We start from the raw sequence: 24,447 nt of genomic DNA, 5'->3' as shown, positions 1-24,447 counted from the left end.
CCAGCAACAGCTGCTTGAAGACAGGAAATCTGCATCTTCCCATTAGGTAATGGCTGTCTTTTGATTTGAAAGGGAATGATAGGTTATTATCATAACCCTGGTTGCTTGAAAAAGAAAGACAGCCATTACTCTTCAGGGGTCGCTCGACCAGACGACCTTTCTGATGAAGAAATCGCAGGGAGCTGCAGTCAGGAGGAGACTTTTCACAGGCGCCGGGGGCGGGTCTCTCCTGCCAGCAGGGCCCCTATTGGGCAGCTTTGGTACATGCTTTCAATGATTGGCAGGTCAGAAGGCTCTTCCCATTAGCTGTCTTCCTTTTTCAGGGAACCAGGGTTATGATAATAACCTATCGTTAAACCTCTTTCATACAACACTTGTGTTCTGCATGCAGATTGTGGGCCTTGTCCAAACCCAGGTTTAACCACGTTCTCTGATAATGGTCTGATTTCCTTTTTTAAGGTGGCAGAGGCAGTGAATTGTGAGGCTACTTCAGGGAAACACTCAATTGAACTGAGATACAGAGAGATTCCTAACAACTTGGGAACAAGTTGGAGTTACATCTTCACCCCTGCCGTGTAAATACATAGACTTTAAAATCTCCTAGGCAGCCTGGTCAAATGAATCAGCAGCCCAAATAGATACATGAGGTTTTTAAGTAATCCTTCCTTTATCACTAAAGAGAACTGTAAGCAATGCCAACCTCCATTTCTTCAAAGCTCCAAATTAGCAACCATTTCCATAGACTGTGAATTAGACTGCCAGTTAATATTTTCAATGAACGGAAATGACAAGTTATTCTTCGATGTGTACTTCTTTGAGCAAGTGCTGTATTTTTCAAATTGTATCATTCCAGCACTCCAAAAATGACAGAATTTTCTTAAGCTGTGAAATAACTTGAGCATTAATCTCCTTCAAAAGTTTGAGATTCATGTCAAGTATGCACCTATTGTGAATAGTTTTATTAATGTAGATGCAATATGCAGCTGTATTACTTTTCATAATTGGTAAGGTAATATAACAAAGTGTACACTACATTGTTATGGGAGAGAAATAATGATTGAGTGAATGAATGAATGAATGAATGACATGATTTTACAAGTCTTCTTTGCAACTTTGTATGTTACAGTAGAACTGATCTATTGCTCCATTTCCTGGTGGTGTGCCAGCTGCCCGGTGCTTGGATTGTGTTGCTGAGGGATAGTACGCAAAGAAGGAAATGAATCTATATTTTCACACCTTCCACTGGAACATCTTCACTTACTGTAAATAAAAACTGTAAATTACTTTTTTAAAGATAGTTCTATGAAAGGTTTGATTCTAATATTTTAAGAAATCCAGCTGGTAGTCACAATACTAGGAAACAATACTACAGCACATATGCACTTACTAAAAAGTTAGTTTTATTTACATCTATATCCCACAATTATATATTTTTATATTGTAATATATATATATATATATTTTAAAGCTATAGAAAGCTTGCAATTTGGGTCATACACAAATGGGAATAAAATCTTCTCTACATACTTCCTTTTAGAAGAATAATAGTTTGCAGTGTTTTGAAAGTTTAATACATTGTCTCAAAGTCATGTACAATCTGAGTCCTATAAACCTACACTGAAATAGGTTCTAAACATGTCAAACATTTCAAATTACCATTTAGTTTTCAACCATATGTTACAGCAGTTTAGAGATTAATACAATTTTCACAGATTAAAGGGCAATGGGTAAACAGCTTCATAATCCCCATTGGCGATTGCTTAGAACTCATAAATATCAATAAAAGAGCAATACAAGTAATTATGTATGGGGAATTAACACTTTGTCTAAATAGTCTAATATTTAAACTTACTATTTCAGAAATTGTTTTTTAATGTATCAGAGTACTCATATTTCATTATCAAGGAAATGGACCACATCAGGTTTCACAAAAAAAAGGTATTTTTATTGAGATGTTGTGGGATTACACAGTGACACATATTCAGTTTGATTTGTATTTGTGCTTTGAATAATTATGAAAGGATGTAACACCCTTCACATGCATATCTATTGCAAATCCTTCACACAATTTTATGTGCATAAGTTAAAACACTGACAGCATGAGAGCACACATTTTTGAAACGCAGAAATACACATTCATTCTCCTTGGGAGCTATAAATCTTAAGTGCATTTTGTTTTGTTTGAAAATAAATGTATAAAAAAAAGTGAAAGAATGAAAAAGCAATGTAATACAAAGCATAGTGATTCTTGAGATTTTAACTTTTCTTTCCAGTTTAAAATTTTCAACAAAATACCATGCATTATAGTCTCAACCCCATCATCAATGCAATTTGTTCAAAAGAAAACATGTTAATTTTACATTCTCTTCACATATCTGAGATTCTTTTATGTGTATAACATATTCATCTATGTATATATTTTTAAAGATTTTGTTAAATGTTTGAAAGAAGAGTACTTTCATCAGTCATAGAAGTCGTATGTATGTAACGTATGTGTATGATATTCTAACAATTTAATTAAAATGTTGTTTGTAAAACTGTTAATTAATTAGGTTGGATGCTTTTACTTCTGGCTCCTCAAAACACTTCTAGTCACTTGGATTGTTGTCATTGTTTTCTTTAGTGGCTGCATAAAATTAAAATACATATTGACAAAATATTATTAATCTTTTCTCTTGCTATCATCTTTATTGCCGAAAACTCTTCTGTCACAATCCTGGCTTTTGATGAAGTTTAATGAAGCTTGGCCAAAACTAAGGCTTCCTACAGCTATGAATGTAAAAATGTGATGCAAACATGAAAGCATCAATCATAATTGCCTTCAGGGAGTAGAGGATTTTATTTGATGCTGCTTAGTATAAATTTCACATCTGATGGCTTGCAGCATTTTCATTCCATCATGCATACAAACAAGAACAACAACAAAAAAGAAAAACCAAAAACAAGTTTTAATACTGATTCATATTCCTTCGGTGCAGTGTTTCCCAAGTAAAAACAATTAAAAATAAGAAAAGTAAGCCGTCATTTCATATTTACAAATTACCCTACTTTGTTTCAGTAATACATGAGTGCATGTGTGGTAATCCATAGTGTATTTTGAAACCAGTAGAGAAGTATAATCTAAAAGATATAACAAGATACTAAGTTGCATGTTTTAATAATTGAATTTGGTGTTATTAAAGTTAAGTTATTATGGTTTATGAAATCACATCCACCTGTAGGCTTGTATTCTGTACAGGAAGTGAACATCAACTTCCCAACAGGGAGCGCTTTCTTTCTTTTACTATTGATGAAGAGTGGTGTCAGAAGTGATCAAATTAGCAATTTTAGGATTCTTTCATTTCTTTCAATGACCACAGCGTTTACAGATGGAAATTATATTTTGTTTTGCTTTGGTGCATTTCAGTGTTATCACAGACACCTTTTATTCGAATTTACCATGGATTAAATATGTATTTTAGTAACAGGCAGTTCAAGAATTTAAAATTACTTAATATTTGGAAATCAGAAGATCACCTAGACCTAATACTTTCTTTGTTAGAGCTCCACCCTTGTGCAAAATGTAAACTGTCATTACGTACTGGGTTTATAATTTGCGAAGTTGTGATTTAACCTGCTCCAGTGTATTTTAACACATTACTCCACCACAATAAGCTTTACTTTATACAATCATTCTAATCCACAGATCTATGGTAAAGTGCAGCCATAATTTAACAAACGTTTGTAAGACATCTGTATTTAGTGTAGCATTTTCATATGTCAAACATATTAATACGTGGCATTAACTTTTCCCTGAAGAAAAAAGTTTAAACGTATTAATATTAAGGCTGTATGGAAAACCAACATAACGTTTCTCTCCAAATTAATATAATTGAGGATCAATAATTATTTCAGATCATCACACTTAATAAAAAATATTATAGCTTTGAAAAGAGTAAATGTTAACATGACACCAGACATAGTTTTTTATGCAATGGAAGCCAGTATTACTGCAAACAAAAAAAACATTTGAACAGAGTAAAACACAAATGATTAAAATAATAAAGTCATTTTAAGGTGTATGCATATGTCTATTTACACTTTCTAATGACTTCATTATTTTTCAAAATCAAATGAGTCAATTAAAAATTTAAAAAGTCTATTTAGTGAAAACATTACACTTCATTCTTAAGTAACTGTCTTGGTTTTTGCTTGTCATTTGCTCCTCCAATAGTTACAAATATATTTCCTTGCACTCTCATTGATTGATGTTTTGTAGTGTTCACTGTTCACATAACTGATCCTTTGCTGAAAGTATTTTACATGTTTCATGTAATCACACAGGTTCATGAAAACATTGAATGTAAGCAACAGGTTTTTTATGAAAGAAACTCAAGATTTAGAAAATAATAATAATAATAATAATAATAATAATAATAATAATAATAATAATAATAATAATAATACGAGGAACCTTCTCAATCTTTGAGGAAAAGCAACTACTCATAATAAGCATTACTGATAGAAAAAAAAAGCTGTATTCCCCCCAAAACAGTAATGGAGTTGATAAATACCCTGGTTTATGTAGATTTTTTCCAGTAGTTACAAGATTTTGCCCTTTAAACTTTTTTCCAGCAAATGTTTCACTAGTCAGATCATAGATTAAAACCCCTATGGTGCAAACACATTTTGCTGGAATAATAAAGATCAATTATTGTAAGATACAATTTGTCTTCCACGGTGGCAATGATGGTGTCAGTCTTATTTCCTGGTGTATACATTTACAGAAGCAGTCTGTTGAACTTTTTCACATTGCACTTCCATTTCCTTTTCTGCTAGGATGAAAACAACACATTCTTTGTGCTAGCACCTGTCTTTCGCCACTGTGTAGTTCCAATTTGATGACAAAGAGAAAAAATAATAATTACACAAAAAAAAATATATAATTATATATAAATATTTAGTTCGATGGTGGCCTCATATGAACAACTACTTGCTGCTCATAAACCCTTCTCATGGTGTTCTCCACTTGCTTCAGGAACACTTGAGGAATTCGGCCACACAGCGTATTGACCGTGTCCAGAAATTTAGCTTGGAGTGGGTAGAACATGGACTGGAACAAGTTATCTTCAAATGGATACTGTAAGACAAAAAAAAATTAAATGCTTCTCTTCAACAATCCCTGCAAATATGAAATGCATTTCATAATGTAATTTAAATGAAAACAATATCCCTTAATTTGGCAGCAAAGGAACAAGGAAAACAATACCACAAAAAACTGTGTTAAATATGTTACCAAAGGTACACCACAGTGCAATGTGTCTGCAAAGCTCAAAACTAACCAGCAGAGGGAGCCAAGATGTCGGAGAAGAAGAGAATTAAGAGCGAAGACGCATTCCCGTCATACAGTTAAAAGTAAATTAGAATAATTTCAATCAAGTTTTAAATTCCAGCTGTTGATAAAGTGAAATATATATATATATATATGTAACTTAAAAGCATCTGTGCACTGCAGCGTCTTCACTCCCCCATGAGGTGCCGGCCCAAATAAGGCAAAAATATACAATGAAAAAATTGTAGCAGCACTCTCACTTGCAACGTATTTAGAAAGGACTATTTTTTGTATTTGAAACAATGTTTCATTTTATTGAAAAAACTAAAATAATGCATTTTGACTACCGTTTCTTCATCAGGTAGCCACACACACATACATACACACACACAAAGACAGAGAGATTATGGAACAAATCAAAAGAGGAGTGAAACTGGGATTGAGTGCATTTGGAAGAAACAGCTGCTGAAATGAAACTGACCCATTTGCTAGAAGAGAAAAGTATTTGATCAATACATAGTACCAGTGCTCACTGGTGTGAAACCTGGTCACCTAATGGAAAAATGATACAGGAACTGCGCACAACACAAAGAAACAAGGAAAATCAAGAATAGATAGAAAAAGAAATGAATGGATATGAGCACAAACGATCAGCAGTGGATCGATACAGGCTGATGCCAGTGATGGTGGTGCTGTATGTAAATATAGAGAAAGAACATCTGTGCACTCCAGTGTTGTCCATCCTTCACGAGGTGCTGGCCCAACAAAGGCAATAGTATTTAATAGAAAGGACTTCTGTAGCCACACTCTCATTGTAGAAGTATTGGACGAGAGTATTATATAATAGTATAATAATATTACATAATGGTCTGCTCCAATACTTCTACAATGAAAGCATAGCTACAAAATCCCTTTCTGTGAACTATATTGATCCTGTGCACAGGTTTCCTATGTTGTACATAAATCAATTCACTATAATTGATCCCAACGTCCTAGAACCACGGTCGCTACTGTTGGCAGGCTCCTTCTCACGTTATCTGTCGAATCCATTAACTCACATCATGGATTGCCTCATACACAGCTTTGAACGCAGGCTGTTTATCATCGTGGTAAACGCCACGGTTTCCATGGAGAACAGACACTCCCTCCTCTTCTGCACCCTTGCAGTTGCTGCCATACATGCAGTGATCCGGTCTGTAGTTCCACTGACATGGGAATGTGTAGAGGCACTCTGGGAGTTAAAAGAAAAATAGGGGGAAAAAAATGCATGAAATCCCAGTATTTAAATTCAATGCCAAAGGGTTGTCAGGCCATTTCTTATCTATTTGCAGCTTCCTGGTGTCTGAATGCAGGAATAATTGTTCAATTAAATTGCCTCCATTGATATTGCCAGACAAAACTAAATTCTGCCAAATCATGTCCTGGCACTAAATATTTAATACCCTGCCTAGCAAACTGCACCTGTGGTTATCTCTGTGGGTAGAGCCTGTGGGAGCGCTTACTTCTGTCGCTTACACAGACCTGCTTAAGGAAAGAGACAGAAATCAGATTAAAGTATTGCAATCTCCAAATGTCTGTCACATTACAGGGCTGGCACAGAAATGGTATGGCTATTTTGAATAGCAGTTTATTGTATTATGAAGGACATTTTGAGTAATCTATTATGGGGAACAGGATTTCCCAGAAAACAATTGTGTCACCACAGGCACTGCTTATTATCTGGTTTCTGTGTTTGCGAGACCCTAACATGTACACAAATGTCTTTCTATTAGATGAACTAGAAAAATAGTGAAGTCTCCAGATTTCTGACTGAAGCGAGTTTCTACAGGAAAGCAATCCAACGTTTGCACATCCGACAAAATCAAACAATCATTAAAATCGTAACAGTTTTCCATCTCTTTACATGTGTGTCCTGTGTTACTTTAAGTAGTAGGGGTGCTAACCCTGGTGAACAGGCTCTCTCAACAGTCAGGCTCTCAACTGGGTCCACTTGAAAATAAATCCCTCTTTAGTTAAATAAGTTAAATAATACCTCACATGTGCAGTGTGGCGAGATACTGCCATAAAATGGCCACTGTGCATCAACTGAATGGGTTCAGGTGCTACATTTCAGTGGTGGTTAAAATAAGTCCCTCCACAACTGTACAGTGCTATATACATCATATATTAGGATGAGATTGTCACTGAAACAATATATTCAGAAAGACATAATCACTGCTGTCAGTGAAGAGAGTGCAATCCAACACCACTAAAAATAAATACACAAATGTGACTTGTTTTAGTTTGCGAAGGATGCTGCTAAATCTGTCTTCCAATTATCTCCTACAAGCTTGCAGTAACACCTAAAAATAACAGTGCAAGGAATTGACTGAGAAGCAAAATAAAAAAGGGACACCAAAATAATTAGAATTAAAAGGAAATATATACATGAGATAAGCAAACGCTGTTTTTACATAACTATTATTTTAGAGTTGCCATCGAAACAGTGCTATAACAATTCAAAATATTGATGCAATCCACTGGTCAGTCATTGTGAAGAAGCAATCAAGCTCCTCCAAAGGCCGATATCCAAAGATTAATTCCCTACTTTAAACCCGGTTCCTGTGGGACCACAGTATATTTAGTTTTTTGGTCCAACTGATGTCTGTGAGTACTTATTTAACCTTTTTCAGTCTGCAGAGAAGTATTTAATTCATCCAGTTAATCAGCTAATCTGACCGATTGAGTTACTGGGAGTTTGGTTGCAACAAAAGCTGCCCTCATTTGAGAACCCAGAGTTAGACAGAGCTCCATACCTGGATTGTAGTGAAAAATAATGTTCAGTAAATCTTGGTCTCCCCAGGTGATGTGATTTTTGTACTTTTGGTAGAGAGGGTGAAGAAGGTCCTCCCATGACAATCCAGTGGAAATCATGCTGTTCTAAAGGTTTAACAAGAAGTGAAAAAAATGCATTTAATGCCTTTTCATAAATGTCAGGAACAACTCCCTTTAATGCTCCTGGCTGACATGTTGCTTTTGTAAACACACATTTTTAGCAAAATGTGACATTTGAGAGGGAAAGCTATAATTTCAGTGCCCTTTCAAGGTACGTGAACTGAAATAGTAGCACTTATGGAGTGTTTGAGCAATTGCTGAAAGCACAGTGTACATTTAATTGGACACAAAATGTAGAATTTGTTCTTTCACATGTGAGCACGAGAATTTCCTTTTCCAGGTAATTTAATTACTGAATACAGGCTACCTTAATGGTCATCTCAGCATGCAATACAATTTAAATGCCTGGTAATTTTCTTGAAACTGTGTGCACCTGTTTCTAATTGAGACTTACCTATGGGTAAACAGCAGTAATGTTTTTTGTAAAGTTTTATTATGAGTCACGGGCAAGTCATTATTAATAAAGCTCTGAGTCACTTTAGGTATATTAGAGTTTCTGTCTGACCAGTGGAAAAAAATAAACTTATAATTACTGAACAAACAGAAAATAAGTCCTTTAATTAATAAGAAGTAATTATCATCATGGCACTCCTGCACTGGGCACAGAACTGACAGCATATCGTACCTTAAAGAGTGTGCTTCGTATGCGAGTTAGATTCATCAGCATCACTCCTGAGTTGACTCCTGTCATTCCATAAAACGGATGTCGAGCGAAGCGGCTGTACCAGCCTATTTTGGGGATTTCATGTTCTGGTGCCATTGCTGCAAGCTGGGTGCTGTTGAACTCTTTGAGAAAGCTCCAGATGTCATCCATCGGCCTTAAGAAAAGGACGTCTGTATCCACATAAAGGAGAGAGTCTACTTCCCTCAAGATAACCTGCTCAATCAAATGGTAAAAAACATTTTTTCCTGTACCTAAGGTAAACTTTTATTGTATGTATACATAAAATATGTTTAACCCCCCTGCCTTCCCTGAAAAAATAAATAAAGGAAGGGGTGGGGGGGGGGGAATAAATTGGATAAATTCCAGTGAAATGTCTGCATGAATAACAATCCCATTATCTCAAATGCAATTATCAGTTTAGCATGCAAATATCTAATCTAATCTAATCTTGCATACATACACAAAATGCATCTGTAGTTATAATTAATCATATTTTTAACTTCTAATACACATATTTGGGTATATTCCAACAATGCATAGATGTAAAAACATTTTGTTATTATGGTCCATGGTTAGAAACATGGTAAGATGCATTAGCAGGACTGGGTTAAAAGGACTGCAATCTTTACTTGTCAGGAATAAATACCCTTTCAAAAACCACAATTCTGCCATTTAGTTAACCTGTTAATGCATTCGATAAGCTCAGGTGCAATGCATTGAATCAAAAGCACACACACACAAAAAGACAGAATCAATCAGTGAGCACAAACAGAGGGAGAGGTGCCAGAGAGATTGTATTGGAACAAACACACGAAGCAGCTCCCCAACTGTGATTAAATTAAGTCAGAATCACCAAGTTATCACTCCAACTGCACATACCCTCCAAAGAGATTCCTACACTTTCATGTCTCTGTTACTCAACCTGTATGCATAAAAATGTAATTAAATATAAACTGAAATTGCTTTTGGCGGTTTATGATGAATTCACTCCTGGAATTGTGGACTCGCATCACAAAAGTTGAGTAATTGAATTTGGAGGACTGTAAAACTACACTTTGTAAAGCAGCACAACTACCGCTGTTCAAGGGTGAAAAAAAAACAGCTTCATTAAAATGAGGCACATTTAAATATCGTTAACAATTGTCATTAGTGTTTCTATCTGGTTTATATGATTAGAAAAATATATTGCTTTCAACCACATGCTGTACACGGCAAATAGTTGTGCCACTGGCTCTAATGCCCCGTTTCCACTGCAGGATGCTTAAACGGGCGTTTCCACTGGCTTAAGCAAGTTGTGTGGACGGTTAAAATAAAATGGAGGATAATAATCGGAGCGATAGCAGCCGATTTTATTAATATTTTATGAACAACTGGACGGTGTTTCAAGCTGTTGTTTTGTAAATGGTGTTCAGGTCTGTTGTACAGCAGCTCCGCAGAGATTATCAGTATGAAGGGAACGCGATTTCGTTAACGTGTGTCCATTCACAACTTAAATGAATGAATACCTAAATACATCACATCTGGGTTTCCCTCTAAAACATTACAGACTGGTTTAATAAATGTATTGATTTGTCCATAAACGTCATGACTGAAACGTGCACACTTTAATTGAACCTTATATTGTAGCTGCTGTTATCTGACTCAAGATGTATTCAATCTTATCATTTACAATCCTACCGGTCAGAGTGTCTGGGTTCACATTGGTTTTATAGTACCTCCTGTATAGTGAAATTAAATATAGAAGGCTTACTGGAAGAAAGAGTCGCTGGGCAGCACAAGGTTTGAATAATTTCTTCCATTCCAGAGCATTCCCCACTGAAAATGTGATAGGATAGATACTGTACTGAAACTTAGAGGAAATGGGATGAGGCCACTGGTTCAGCTGGAAGAAGAAGGAACAAAAATGCAGTATTTAAGCAAATTACAATCACTTCATTTCACATTGCTACCTGCTAACTAGTTAATTTAGTTTTTTTTTTAACTGGCACTTAAGTTGCAGATAATAAATAACCACTTCACACTCTCTATTACGGGGAGAAATTGGTGCACAGTGCAGCACAGTATCACAGTTCAAAATAAGAAATCTGAACATTAATTACTTGTTAGGCTAATTTAATGCTGTGTCCTTAACTTAAGATTTAGATGTATATTCAATTAAAATTTGAACTTGAAATGTGTTTTAATTTGGGATACTGGTGAAGGTGTGTGTTTTGAAGTAAAAAATAAGGGTTTAGTCATCAAATTAGGGTTACATTTTAGCTTCAGTGTTTGTACTGAACGAAGACTTACAATGGTGTAGTAAGTTTGTTGGTTTAATACAACAGTTTTATCACACTGCAGAATAGCCCACAAGAAAATTCTGGATCCCATTTCTACAGCTGGGTTGACTGGTGCAATTATGGTACAGTAGCTGTTTCTGGATATAGAATAAACACAATATTTTTAATTTAGGGGTACAGACGTTTTGAATGCATTTCAGAAAATCTGGCTGTTAATTTCCCATCTTTTTGGAAAAGAACCTCGGAATGACCACACGATCCTGTGCTCTGTAGAGACTGAGAAACCTCTATATGCGGCTGGAGAGACAAAGACAACTCTTTCTTAAAGATCAGTGTGCGATTTGAGACACCTCTAAAATGCCTCCTGTGTGCTGGTGCAGCACGTAATCTCATGCTCTGTTTAGCTCTGAGCTCCTGAGTAATATACAGTATTATGAAATAATTTGGCTGAAAAATATAATAAATCAAAACATTATGTGTTGGCCATATTTTTGCTGACAAAGAGAAAATCTATGTTGCTTTACAATAGCTGACTTCTCAGGCAAAGTAAAAAAAATATATAGATTTGGAGATGCATGCACTCGCTTTTCAGGAACATTTTCCTCTTAAAGGAACTTGTGTTCTCTGCATTTTTAATGCTTTTGCAGTATTTCATTTCAGCTTGTTTATCTTTACTAGACTGTCTAACATATGTTTTTGCTTTGCATGGCTTGAATGAATTATCATCTGGGGAGTAGATTATTCCCAATAAAAGAGTTGGGCAGTGAGCAACTCAAATTCTCTCAAGGTGGTGAGAAATTTAGGCAACCTGTTGGTACACACAGGATCTTGCAGAACAGATTATGAAAACACCAGCTGGCTGCTCACAATCCTAACAAAAACGTCAATAGCCCCACAATGTTATAATTACACTGGAGTGAGTAGGAAACTGGAGCAGCCGATAAAAAAGGGGGGATTTACAGGAAGACAAAATTAAACAAATTACAGAATCTGGTATTTGTCACAATCACAGGTCTTTTGTGTGGAATTCAAATGTATGATCTATACAAAAGCAATTAAAATGCAGCAATCCCAAACCACAATGAATACACCTTTACAATGCCATCCCTTGATTTGTTTGTGAATTGTGTGCTTCTGGCAAAGTGGCAGCAAAATAAAATTATCTTCTAGAAATTGCCAACAGAGCTCAATAAACTAGAGGTAAAAATCATAATAATAAAGTGTGGGAGATATAATTGTAACCTAAAGGCATCTGAGCTCCACAATAATAAAAGCCCTGCAGGTGTTCTGCTTTCACCAATCTAGAACCTTAATTTCATCTGGTTTTCACATTGAGTGTGGAAAAGGTTCTATTCCATCAATACTTTATTTATATCTCATATGTTCATCAATAGAATTAATAGACTGACATTGCAGATTAAAATTATTAAATCATTTACCAGATGCCAATGATAACATATGATGTTCTGCATGCACACAACATTAGATGGGTAAAATTGCCATAATAAAAACCTACATATTTTGAATATAAAAATAAGAATAAAAACAGCAGAATTAATGTATGAGAAAAGATCAGAATCTTGGATTCCTCAAACATACTGTTGTGTACCGATCATAGATTCTGATAGTGGCTTGAATTGTTTATCATGCCAAAGGGCCTGTTATGCATTTTATCCTAAAAAATCACTTCCTATTCCTATTCACAGTACAACATTTGCTCAGCACACATGATGTACAAAACATGCCCTCATTGGTCAAAACACATTAGCAAAGTCCGATACGTTTCTGAAATTACAAAGAAAGTGAACATTGTAATTGCAGACTACTGAAAGGTTTTATTTCATACACCAGCTTCCTGCATACTTTTAAAGAACTGGGTACATTGTACAAACTCCAGAAGGCAGGAAATGCAAGAAGAACCAAAACAAATAATAAAGTAAAAATAAAAAAATGCTGCATTAAAAAGAAAGTAACAGCGGAGACCTGACAAGAGCATTTTAATTGGAAAGGAACATTAGAAAAACAATGCTGAAACATTTACACTTCACAAAAGATGCTGCTGGCAATATGCATTATATCCAAGTGAAAGGTTGGACAGCTCATAATGGATAACTTACCCCTTTCTCGAACTGAGAACCTAAGGAGTCCTCTGCAAAAATGTGAAATTTGATCTTCTTCACACTGAAGATTAGAGCAGATTTGAGCATGGTGAGGGTTTCGTCCAAACGATTCCCACAGGCCACCACAGCCAAGTGCATCCATTCCTCAGCAGCACTCTTCAAAGCAGACTTTATTAAAACAGTCTTTCGTCTACACAACAAAAATACAAAAATTATACATATAAATAACAATGCTTCATCATGACAGATCCTTGCAAATATATATAGTTAAAGATGCCTTTATGTAAATGTCCAAGCTTTAACAGATGTCAGTTACCTACAAATGATTTTCAGTTTAAAAATCAACCCTCTGATTTCTCAAAAGATTGTTCACACCCTGCTCTGTTTGGCCACATCCTGACAATGAAGCAACTGCACCTATTGTATAAATTGATTTAACATGGTTAAACAATATTGCAAACTGTAACCAAGAGGTCAAGCTACAAATGTTTACAAATTATACGACTTGTAGTGTAGATATTTAAACACCATCCATTACAAAAACCACACCAACTGATTAATATGCGTACTGAAGTGCTAGTGCTCTTTTTCAGAACCTGCAAATGTAAAGCACTCTTGTGTCTGCTGTACACGTGGCAGCAAGACTGGGAAAATAAACCTAGGAGCATTTTATTCTTTAACAGCTTTTTGGCACCAAAGATAACATTTATCTTTGTAGTTTTTAAAGGAAATGGCCTTTCGCTGGCAGCCACATTTATACCAGAGCAAAAACATCAGAATACAGGCTCTCTGCACAATGTAAGAAATGAAAGATAAATGCATTGCCTAAGCACAATGCGAAATCTGAAAAGGTGCTTCTGTCCGTGTTATAGGAAAAGGTGCTCTGACTGATTAGTCAGACAAATCAGGACAGACTTTTGCATCTCATTTGGTTTTCTGCTTGATGGAAAGACATTTATATAGCAGAGATTAAGCATGATATATGGGTGCCTAGATAATCACTCAAGGAGGCTGCAGTATTTTTGGTTTCTGAAGGTCAGACTTCTTGTTCTATGCATCACATTCATGCAAGCGGGTAAAGGAATACAAAATAAAAATGGCAATGTTTTCCTTCTAAAAATGTATATACAGTACCGTTGGTTGCTAAGACTCCAAAATAATGATTTAAGATACCTGCAGCACTACATTGTATATTTCAACAACAATGTTTTAAATAAAACAATCAGAACAAATAGTACTTTTTAAAAATTAAAAAGGCTGACCTATTTTTGTACTCCAAAAAGGACTACCATTTAAATAAAACACTTTCTTACAGCAAGAGTTTCTCTGGTAATAAATACAAATCTGTTTGTCTAAAAAGAATGTCCATATTCAACACAATTGTGTCTATTAGTTGAATGTACATCATTGCTTTATTATAATGTAGTCTATTTTCATTGTTACTATTAGAAAATACACTGTCAATCTATTGAATGATGTTGAACAACTAAGATACACTTGGCTGGCAAAATACTTGTTCCAATACCTTCTCCACCAAGAGATACTGTCACCTGTAAATTAGTGACTTACAGAAAGAAAATGTATTACATTTAAATTCATGAATGACTGCAGGAATCAGGCATGCATATTTTATGGACTGCACCTGCACTGATCACCTGTTATAGATAACTGTAAATGTACATGTTAAAGCATAACTGAAAAATCAGAAGCTAGTAACACATTGAAGCTTTCATAGATTTTTTTTTCTCATCAGCATTGCTTATGCCTTTCCTAAAGATTCAAATGTTAAGAACTTATTTAAATTAATATGAATACACATGACACCTTAAAAGAAATAAAGAGTTTTTCCACAGTTCATGTGAAGCAATCCCTCTACTGTAAGCCCTGCAGAATGGATCATGACCCATGTCAGAAAGATGAACTGATTTTTCAACTCTAGATTGTAGAAAAGTCTGCCAAGAGGTTTTTACATTTGGCTCCCCCACGTTTAAAGCTAGTTATGGTAAACCAATTTATTTGACAAGGCATACAGAAATCCATTTCCAAATCGCCTCAGGACACATATGTATAGAGGGTGATTTGTAACTGCTAAGGGGAGCTAGCAAAATACTGAACAAATCATTTGAGCAGACCACATATTATTTATGTAAAAATAATGCTGGAATACTCCCCCCCCACCCCCCCGAGACAGCAAATAAAAATGTAAAAATCCAGATATAAAGGACAGAAAAAAATATGAAAAATCCTGAGTGGCATTTTAAAACTAATTAAATGCCTGTATGCACAATAGAGAAGTAAATAAATAAGAAAGATTTTCAACATCTTAATTTTCAAATGTAAATTTTGGTGGAGGTATTGGCAGGCAACTCAAGCCAGCTGTAAAGAATCTGAGAAGCACAGCTGCAAACGTTTACAATCACAACCAGACTGAACTGGAAATTTCAAATTCCTCCCAAAACACTTAAGTGGTCAGCAATGGACTTCAGTAAGGAGGCTATTTGAACATATCTACCTCATTACCGGTTAATTGCTAATAACCTTTTTTCTTTTTGGGAATATTCCTGTACAGCTGGGCAAATATATTTGCCATAGATCCGGTTAAGTTTCTATTGCGGTTGTGGTTTTATTGCAATTGTGTGTTCTGTGAGAGATTAACATGTTAATGATTAACACGTTAACGTGCAAACAAACAAATTGAAGTAATTTTCAAGTATACCTATGTAGGGCCAAACAAACTAACCATAGATTTTGAGCCAATTCAACCAATTAACTAATAGCATTTGCATTCATTGCTTTTTCCACATCATGTTTGTTATGTCTTGAAAATAGAAGCATGAATGAAGTATAGTATTATTTTGTTTACTCCTAAACAGTCAATTCAGAAAAAAAGGAAAACTTAATGACAGTGCAGTCAAGAAACATCAAATGCAAGTTCTGTCCATCTATGCAAACGTCTATTTGTTCAAAAAGTTTTTTAAGATGCTGCTCAAGCTCACACTGCCTGAGCAACACAAAGATGGAAAGAGTCGAAGCATGATCAATCAACTACAGCCTGGACAATCACCAGGCTTGGTCAGCACCGGCAAGAGCATCCTAGTAAAACTCCAGAACTCATTAAGGAGGAGTATGTTGCAACCCTGCAGACCAGGATTATTGATTCCATATCTACAAAAAGGTTACTATTGCCTTCCGTACTTTGATAATGTGAATATTAACCTCAATCACATTTTGTCGGCTCCAAGACTGTCTCTAGGACAAACTAACATTATTTCCTTGTGCATCTATGTACTTCTGTCTGCTCTTTGTATGAAAATCAAAACCATACAGGGTGTGAAATGTTATACCATTGGTAATTTCATCCATTCTTCTCTTCAAGATGGGATGACAGAAGAGGAAAGGTAGAGATTTTCTATGGTTTACATGTTATGCAACAGGAAACTGGGTGGCGGATATTGTGGAAATGATAGGAGATTACAAGAGAATCATGTAACACACAAAGCCAGATTTCACTTAAGCCTAAACATACTTCCAAATATAATTTCACTCAGCAATGCCTTTTTTTAAATAAGAATCTCAGATACCCAACAAGGACAGCCCTTTTATGACAAATAATACTGTTTACTGGTTCATTTTTTTATCAACAGACTACACTGCCTGGGTGTGTCCTCTACTTGAGGATACACACTGTTTGACTTCACCCAGAGATGACAAAACATTTTACAACAACTTTTGTATCATTTCAGTAGCAGAACATTGGAATTACCAGTTTCTTCCAGCACTGTAGGTCTAATACTTAATGCCTTATTCTCAATTGTCTAGTGGGGTTCACTGCCACGCACAAAATGCAAAATTGATTCAATTCAGGTTTGATTGCTGTTGTATATACCTCATATACCTCAAACTTCACTTGATTGTCATTTTTTGTTGTTGTTGTTGTAAATATCCATATATAAATTGCCTCTCCAGTAATATGGATTATATTGATCAAACTGAAACCATAAACCATAACATTTTGCTGTAGTGTTTCCATGGCATAATCTACCCCTGTTAAGACCAAGTAACAGCTTTTGAAGTACTAAAGTGTCTTCAGATTTGTCACCTCTCCCTTTCAAGTGGCTAAAGTCTTGATTAAAAACAAAAGATTAGAAGTACAGTTGCCAAACCTCAAGACTGTCTAACGTTACCCGTTTCCACTAAACTGCAGACACACAAACCTAAAAATACATTGTTGTTATTGTTGATCTAAATAGTCATTGTACGTCTTCAGCTTGAATGAACATGCAAAATCCATGTAAACAGGAACAATTGTTAAAAATACCCATGACTGATATGCCTGTAAACATTACATCTATAAAACCAAGGATTGATTCTGTTCTGGTGGTTTTAAGCAGATCATGTGACTACTTGAATAAGGGATTTAACTTCACTCAAGGTGACCTTAGTTCAAACGATGGAAACAGAACTTGTGTTATGGAGGGTAAAACCCTGGGTGTGCAAAACATGTGCCATATGTGATAACACTATTTGAACTAACACATGATCTATGGTATATGTTTTGGTTAATCATTGCAGTAGGTTTACTGCAATAATAGAATAGTTCAGGTCGGTTCACATGTATTTGAATTTTTACATGCAATTTCATGATTGGATTTTGTTTTTGCCAAATTCCATGCTAGACAGACAGACATTTTATATATATATATATATATATATATATATATATATATATATATATATATATATAAACTCATGCTAACCTCACTAAAATACGTAATAACTGAGATGTTTCAACACATCTCATAAAGGTATAATCAGTTAAATGACACTTGGTATTTTAAATGCTACCTGCATTTTTTCAATATACAGTACAGTATTTTGTTTTATTTAATAGCAACACAGGTTTTTGAGAACAAAGGTTTTTGCTTTCCTCCAAACATCCGAACTAATTATATAATGTAATGTAAAAAGCAGGTGATTCTGCAGAGTGGCAATATGCAATCTAAATACATTTGATTTTTAAATGGTATTATTCTTAGTATATACAGTTCTCACCCATCTAAATTCCTTTAAAATCTACTGTTTAAAGACAACTTAGATTATATGGAGAGAATAAAACATATATCAAGTGTTACATGTTGATTCAGGATTATTTGTTTTCCCACCATACACATCTGCTTTGAAACTTAGCGGATCGTAATATGAGGGTGTGTTATATGAAATACAAATGTAGTTCATAATAGTGCAGTACTGATGGTGACAGCTTTCGTTTAATCATAACTAAATGTAAAATGTATTACAATGCTGCAGATGGCTTCTCAAACGTCCTTGAAAATAAGATACATATCTTAAAGACCTTGCATTGGTGAAGTGTACTGTGTCTGAATGAATAAACAGAATATGGGTCAACTACTTCAACTACTTTCAAGACCAGACATATATAAGTCAACCATATGATTGCAGCTCAACTGTGGTCAATACAAACAACCACAAATACATTGTGTTGGTCGACTGTGAAAAAGAAAATATGATTAATAACATTTTAAATGCTTATGCAATCTGTATTTTGAAAATACAAATAGCGTGTTTAGGAATAAAAGTAACGTTGAAAGAAAAAAAAGTGCAATTAATGTGACGATCACTGATTTTCAGAAAGAATTAGCCCAATGCTAGTTGAACTGCCTTACCTAAGGTTTGGGTGTATATTCCCTCCTCTGGCCACTTTGGTTTCCTTTCGGTTCGGACGTGGCTGTTTTGGTGCAAGCTGGGGAGCAGGATGGGATTTTTTGGGAAACTCGGCAGAAACTATGTCTCCCACTCTGGAGGAAGCCTGCAAATAGTTCTGCTGTGCAACTTCTCTCAGAGGAGGCTCGTCCGCAGCATTGCCTACCAAAAAGTACAAAAGTAGCAAAACTCCAAAGCACAGGGCGATCGCTACAATCTTGCAATAAATTCTCATCGTGGAATGGAGCTCCGGATCGCTGGAAATACGTCAGAGTCTTCCTTCATGGCTGTGGGTAGGAAATTAAAGCCAGACTTGACATTTTGGGATGATTTCTCTCCAGTTGCATTGTGCAGGAGGATGAGACCGAGCAGAGCGCCACAGCAGCCGCACGTCAAATGACACGGGGTAGGAGGGCTTCCACCAACTACCGTACTGTGTCTTAGAGTGGTCTACCCCGTTTTTAATTGCTGGAGTGTGATGTGAACACTGTCGACGGATATTGCTAAATAGTTAGACATACACATACATGTGTTATGGGTGTGTGATTGTGTGTGCGTCAACGTTCTTAGTACATCTAGTATCAAGCATTAAAGTATATTGGCACATCCTCTTCCCAAGTCGGCCATTGCAATTCCGAAATCGACGGTGCGTGTATATTGTATGTAATACGGTACACGCATGGGTCCCCAGCGCTGTTTGTGCTGAGGCGGTGCGCTAGTTCCGGGTGGTTGTCAGCGTCGTTTGGATGAAAAGGTAACACATCTGTTTCAATTGTTAGCACTTAAAGGTTGTGTAACATGCCTGTATTTCTTTTTCCTCATCAGATGGTTATGCTCACTGTTTTATAAACGTTTGTTAGCCTCTGTTGGGCGCCGACTCGTGTATGGCCTAATACTATTTACAATGCAACATGTGAGCTGTGTTGGATTAAAACCATGAACTGTACTGAGTTTCTTAAAGTGTGAACCCTGCATCTTCTTGTTTGATTTATCATTGATTGTATGGCAACATGACGGTAGTAAAAATGTTCTAATATATGAAATATATACAGCATTTCAGGTTTATCCAGTGAAGCATGTATGGACTTTACTTTTTCATCCCAATACTATCAACACACACACGCATCACATTTCTGCACCATATTGTACAACCGGCGTGTGGCTTCAGTCTGGCCACTTTAAAAGATTGTGTTCATTGATCTTTGCATCGGAGAGTATGCTTCTCCCTCTTTATTCGCTTTCATTTTAAATTTAGCTCCCTTTTTTGTGTTTTCCACGTTTCTCCTCTGTATTGCGAAGTCTTCAGCACCCTCTACAGGAAAATATTTGTTGATGGAAAACTTTCTTAATTTGTAACTGGTTTGAAATGTTTTTTCCCCTGAAATAATTCAGTAATTTAACGCATTATGAATCCAATTGAGGTAATACACGTTTGTATTATCCAGCCATTTTATCACAGCTGTACCATGCATATTATATCAGATATTTCACATACAAGCATTTTATCAAGATATTCTCCAGTTTCTTTTAGCATCTCCACTGTGATTCCATCATCTCCAGGTGTTTTTCAGAGTTTCATCTTATGTATGGCATAGTCTACTTCTTCTGGGATCACATCTGGTATTTCACTTGTGTTCATTGAGACCTCTTCTTCTTTACTGCTGTCATCACCAGTATGGGTTTTTGTACAGTTATTCCACTCTTGTGATAATTGCATTTCAGTGTTTGATTGTTGTGCCATTTTAATTTTTCAGGGCAACGATTTGAAAACGTTCCTATTTGGAGGCATTGTTGCATTTTTGATATTCCCATTATTTTCAGTGGTTTCCTTAATCGGGTTGCTGTTAAACTTTCTTACATCTTCAGTAATACGTTTCCTTAATGTTTTGCACAGCTCAGTGTAATTCACTTTAGATTTTTGGTCTCTTGATTCTTGTAAGTTCTTTTCATCTTGTTGTGATATATTGAGTCCTCCAAATTCTCTTGCAATTTCCACTGTGTCACTCATGATTTTATCACACAACTGTGATGCATCTAGGTCTTCTTGTTGGTTGTAAAGTGCACTAAATCGTTTCTTCAATTCTAATTTGTACTCTTGATGATTTCTGAGGTTCATGATGTCGATTGACTTGCTTGATTTCTTCAATGCTTTTATTCTTTCTGCTTTTGGCATTGAGATTAATTCTGCACCGAACCATTCTTTGGTCGTTTCCAGTATTGAATCTGTTTATGACTGTGTAGTCTTCAGTTATACACTACATGAACAAAAGCATGTGGACACCGGCTTGTTGAATATCTCATTCCAAAATCATGGGCATTAATATGATTAATGGGAGTTGGTCCCCCCTTTGCTAACAGCCTCCACTCTTATAGGGAGGCTTTCACTAGATGTTGGAACATAGCTACAGGGATTTGCTTCCATTCTGCAAAACGAGCATTAGTGAGGCCGGGCACTGATGTTGGGCGATAAGGAACTAAGGAGCCTAGCCCGAACCCTGGAAAACAGCCCCAGACCATTATTCCACCTCCACCAAACTTTACAGTTGGCACTATGCATTCAGGCAGGGATCGTTCTCCTGGTATCTGCCAAACCAAGATTTATACATCAGATTGCAAGATGGTGAAGCGTGATTCATCACTCCTGAGAACGTGTTTCCACTGCTCCAGAGTCCAATGGTGGAGAGCTTTACAGCACTACAGCCAATGCTTGACATTGTGTATGGGGATCTTGGGCTCATGTGTGGTTTCTCTGCCATGGAAACCCATTTTATGAAGCTCCAGACGAACAGTTCTTGTGCTGACGTTGACTCCAGCTGCAGTTTGGACCTCGGTAATGATTGTTGTAACCAAGGACAGACGTTTTTTTCGCTCTATGTGCTTCAGCACTCGGCAGTCTAGCTTGTGTGGCCTTCCACTGTTGTTGCTCCTAGACATTACCACTTCACAATAACAGCACTTACAGTTGACCGAGGCAGCTCTAACTGGGCAGAAATTTGAAGAACTGACTTGTTGGAAAGATGGCAACTAGGGCTGCAGCTATCGATTTAATATGATAATCGATTATTCTATACATAAAATGATCGATTATTCGAATAATCACAAATCAAAAACATTGTTGTAGTAAAACAATAAACAGTACACTAAAATGAAAATAAAAATATGAAACTACACTGAAACACTAATAATACGCAATACACTGGAACTCATATGAAAATAAACAATACACTGAAACATAAATGAAAATAATACACTGAAACGCTGTAATAATAAACAATGAACGGTAATTATCAACTAAAACTCAATCTCTATCAAAACCTGTGCCATCAGCGGCTTGTTCTGTGCAATGTATTGAAATGTTCAACATAGTAAGCTTGGAAGACTGCACTACAGGCTCTGTGCAGCATTGTGATGGATCTGGTTGCTGCAAACGCTGCTTCATTGCCTTGTATTCAGCACTGTTTTCTGAACGCATCCCACCACAGCACTGTATAGCTCTAGCTAAAAACTACAACTAAACAAGTACAATTAATATTAAAACTAGCAATTATAATGTAAAACTATTTATATACAGTGCATCCGGAAAGTATTCACAGTGCTTCACTTTTTCAACATTCTGTTATATTACAGCCTTATTCCAAAATGGATTAAATGTACACCTATTTTTGGGCTGTTTCTCCCATTCTTCTTTGCAAGCTCCATCAGGTTGGATGGGGAGCGTCGGTGCACAGCCATTTTCAGATCTCTCCAGAGATGTTCAATCGGGTTCAAGTCTGGGCTCTGGCTGGGCCACTCAAGGACATTCACAGAGTTGTCCTGTAGCCACTCCTTTGCTATCTTGGCTGTGTGCTTAGGGTCGTTGTCCTGTTGGAAGTTGAACCTTTGCCCCAGTCTGAGGTCCAGAGCGCTCCGGAGCAGGTTTTCATCAAGGATGTCTCTGTACATTGCTGCATTCATCTTTCCTTCGATCCTGACTAGTCTCACAGTTCCTGCCGCTGAAAAACATCCCCACAGCATGATGCTGCCACCACCATGCTTCACTGTAGGGATGGTATTGGCCAGGTGATAAGCGGTGCCTGGTTTCCTCCAGACATGACGCTTGCCATTCAGGCCAAAAAGTTCAATCTTTGTTTCTCATGGTCTGAGTGTCCTTCAGGTGCCTTTTGGCAAACTCCAGGCGGGCTGTCATGTGCCTTTTTACTGGGAGTGGCTTCTGTCTGGCCACTACCATACAGGCCTGATTGGTGGAGTGCTGCAGAGAGGGTTGTTCTTCTGGAAGGTTCTCCTCTCTCCACAGAGACACGCTGGAGCTCTGTCAGAGTGACCATCGGGTTCTTGGTCACCTCCCTGACTAAGGCCCTTCTCTCCCAATCGCTCAGTTTGGCCAGGTGGCCAGCTCTAGGAAGAGTCCTGGTGGTTCCAAACTTCTTCCATTTACAGATGATGGAGACCACTGTGCTCATTGGGACCTTCAATGCTGCAGAAATTGTTCTGTACCCTTCCCCAGATCTGTGCCTCGATATAATCCTGTCTCGGAGGTCTACAGACAATTCCTTGGACTTCATGGCTTGGTTTGTGCTCTGACATGCACTGTTAACTGTGGGACCTTATATAGACAGGTGTGTGCCTTTCCAAATCATGTCCAATAAACTGAATTTACCACAGGTGGACTCCAATCAAGTTGTAGAAACATCTCAAGGATGATCAGTGGAAACAGGATGCACCTGAGCTCAATTTTGAGTGTCATGGCAAAGGCTGTGAATACTTAGGTACATGGGCTTTTTTTGTTTTTTATTTTTAATAAATTTGCAAAGATTTCAAACAAACTTCTTTCACGTTGTCATTATGGGGTATTGTTTGTAGAATTTTGAGGAAAATTATTAATTTAATCAATTTTGGAATAAGGCTGTAACATAACAAAATGTGGAAAAAGTGAAGCGCTGTGAATACTTTCTGGATGCACTGTATTTGTAAAAGGTGAATGGATTGCCATCGTGGTGCACGTATGCGCAATATCCCACATGTATACAGCATAACTTAAAAATTACTTTACACATAAACCCGATTGTCCCAGCTTAAATCAATGAATATGTTCAATGCTGTGGTTGTTGGTGGCCCAGCATTGACGTTTTTCCATGCACACAGGGCACACAGGTGGATGACAAACCAAGTGATGCATTACTGCCACCTACTGCTGTTTGGAATGAAACCGTTGTTCTCACACAGAGCTAGGAAGACGGGCCAAGGATATTAGGTGAACGGGCTAAGATCGAGGATATTATTAAGAACGGCTCAGATAGAGGCAACATATCTAAATGGCTATTCAACGGCTGAAATAGAAGTCGACGTATTTTACTAGTTGAATAAGTCGACTAAGTCGTTGCAGCCTTAGTGGAAACCTGTGACGGTGCCACGTTGAAA

The 24,447-nt window shown here is 36.6% G+C and overlaps 2 protein-coding genes across 2 annotated transcripts in view; one reads left to right on the top strand and one right to left on the bottom strand.

The window, feature by feature from the left end:
• Window positions 1-1,923: 1,923 nt before the first annotated feature.
• On the bottom strand, window positions 1,924-19,427 carry gxylt2 (glucoside xylosyltransferase 2). Its single transcript, XM_066698051.1, has 7 exons — window positions 18,993-19,427; window positions 13,306-13,498; window positions 10,660-10,791; window positions 8,871-9,122; window positions 8,107-8,230; window positions 6,370-6,542; window positions 1,924-5,119 (listed from the first exon to the last, which is right to left on the bottom strand). The coding sequence occupies exons 1-7, from the start codon at window positions 19,262-19,264 to the stop codon at window positions 4,940-4,942; spliced, it is 1,326 nt and encodes a 441-aa protein (XP_066554148.1). The 5' UTR covers window positions 19,265-19,427; the 3' UTR covers window positions 1,924-4,939.
• A 254-nt stretch (window positions 19,428-19,681) lies between these two features.
• The window catches only part of shq1 (SHQ1, H/ACA ribonucleoprotein assembly factor), a 59,107-nt gene continuing 54,341 nt past the window's right edge, over window positions 19,682-24,447 (top strand). Inside the window, exon 1 of the mRNA XM_066698046.1 lies at window positions 19,682-19,783. The gene's annotated coding sequence lies outside the window, so the exon portion shown is untranslated. The remainder of the gene's footprint in view (window positions 19,784-24,447) is intronic.

The sequence above is a fragment of the Amia ocellicauda genome, chromosome 3, assembly GCF_036373705.1.
Source record: "Amia ocellicauda isolate fAmiCal2 chromosome 3, fAmiCal2.hap1, whole genome shotgun sequence".
NCBI classification, from domain to species: domain Eukaryota; kingdom Metazoa; phylum Chordata; class Actinopteri; order Amiiformes; family Amiidae; genus Amia; species Amia ocellicauda.
Note: the sequence above shows the minus strand (reverse complement) of the source record. Positions and strands in the feature narration are given on the sequence as shown.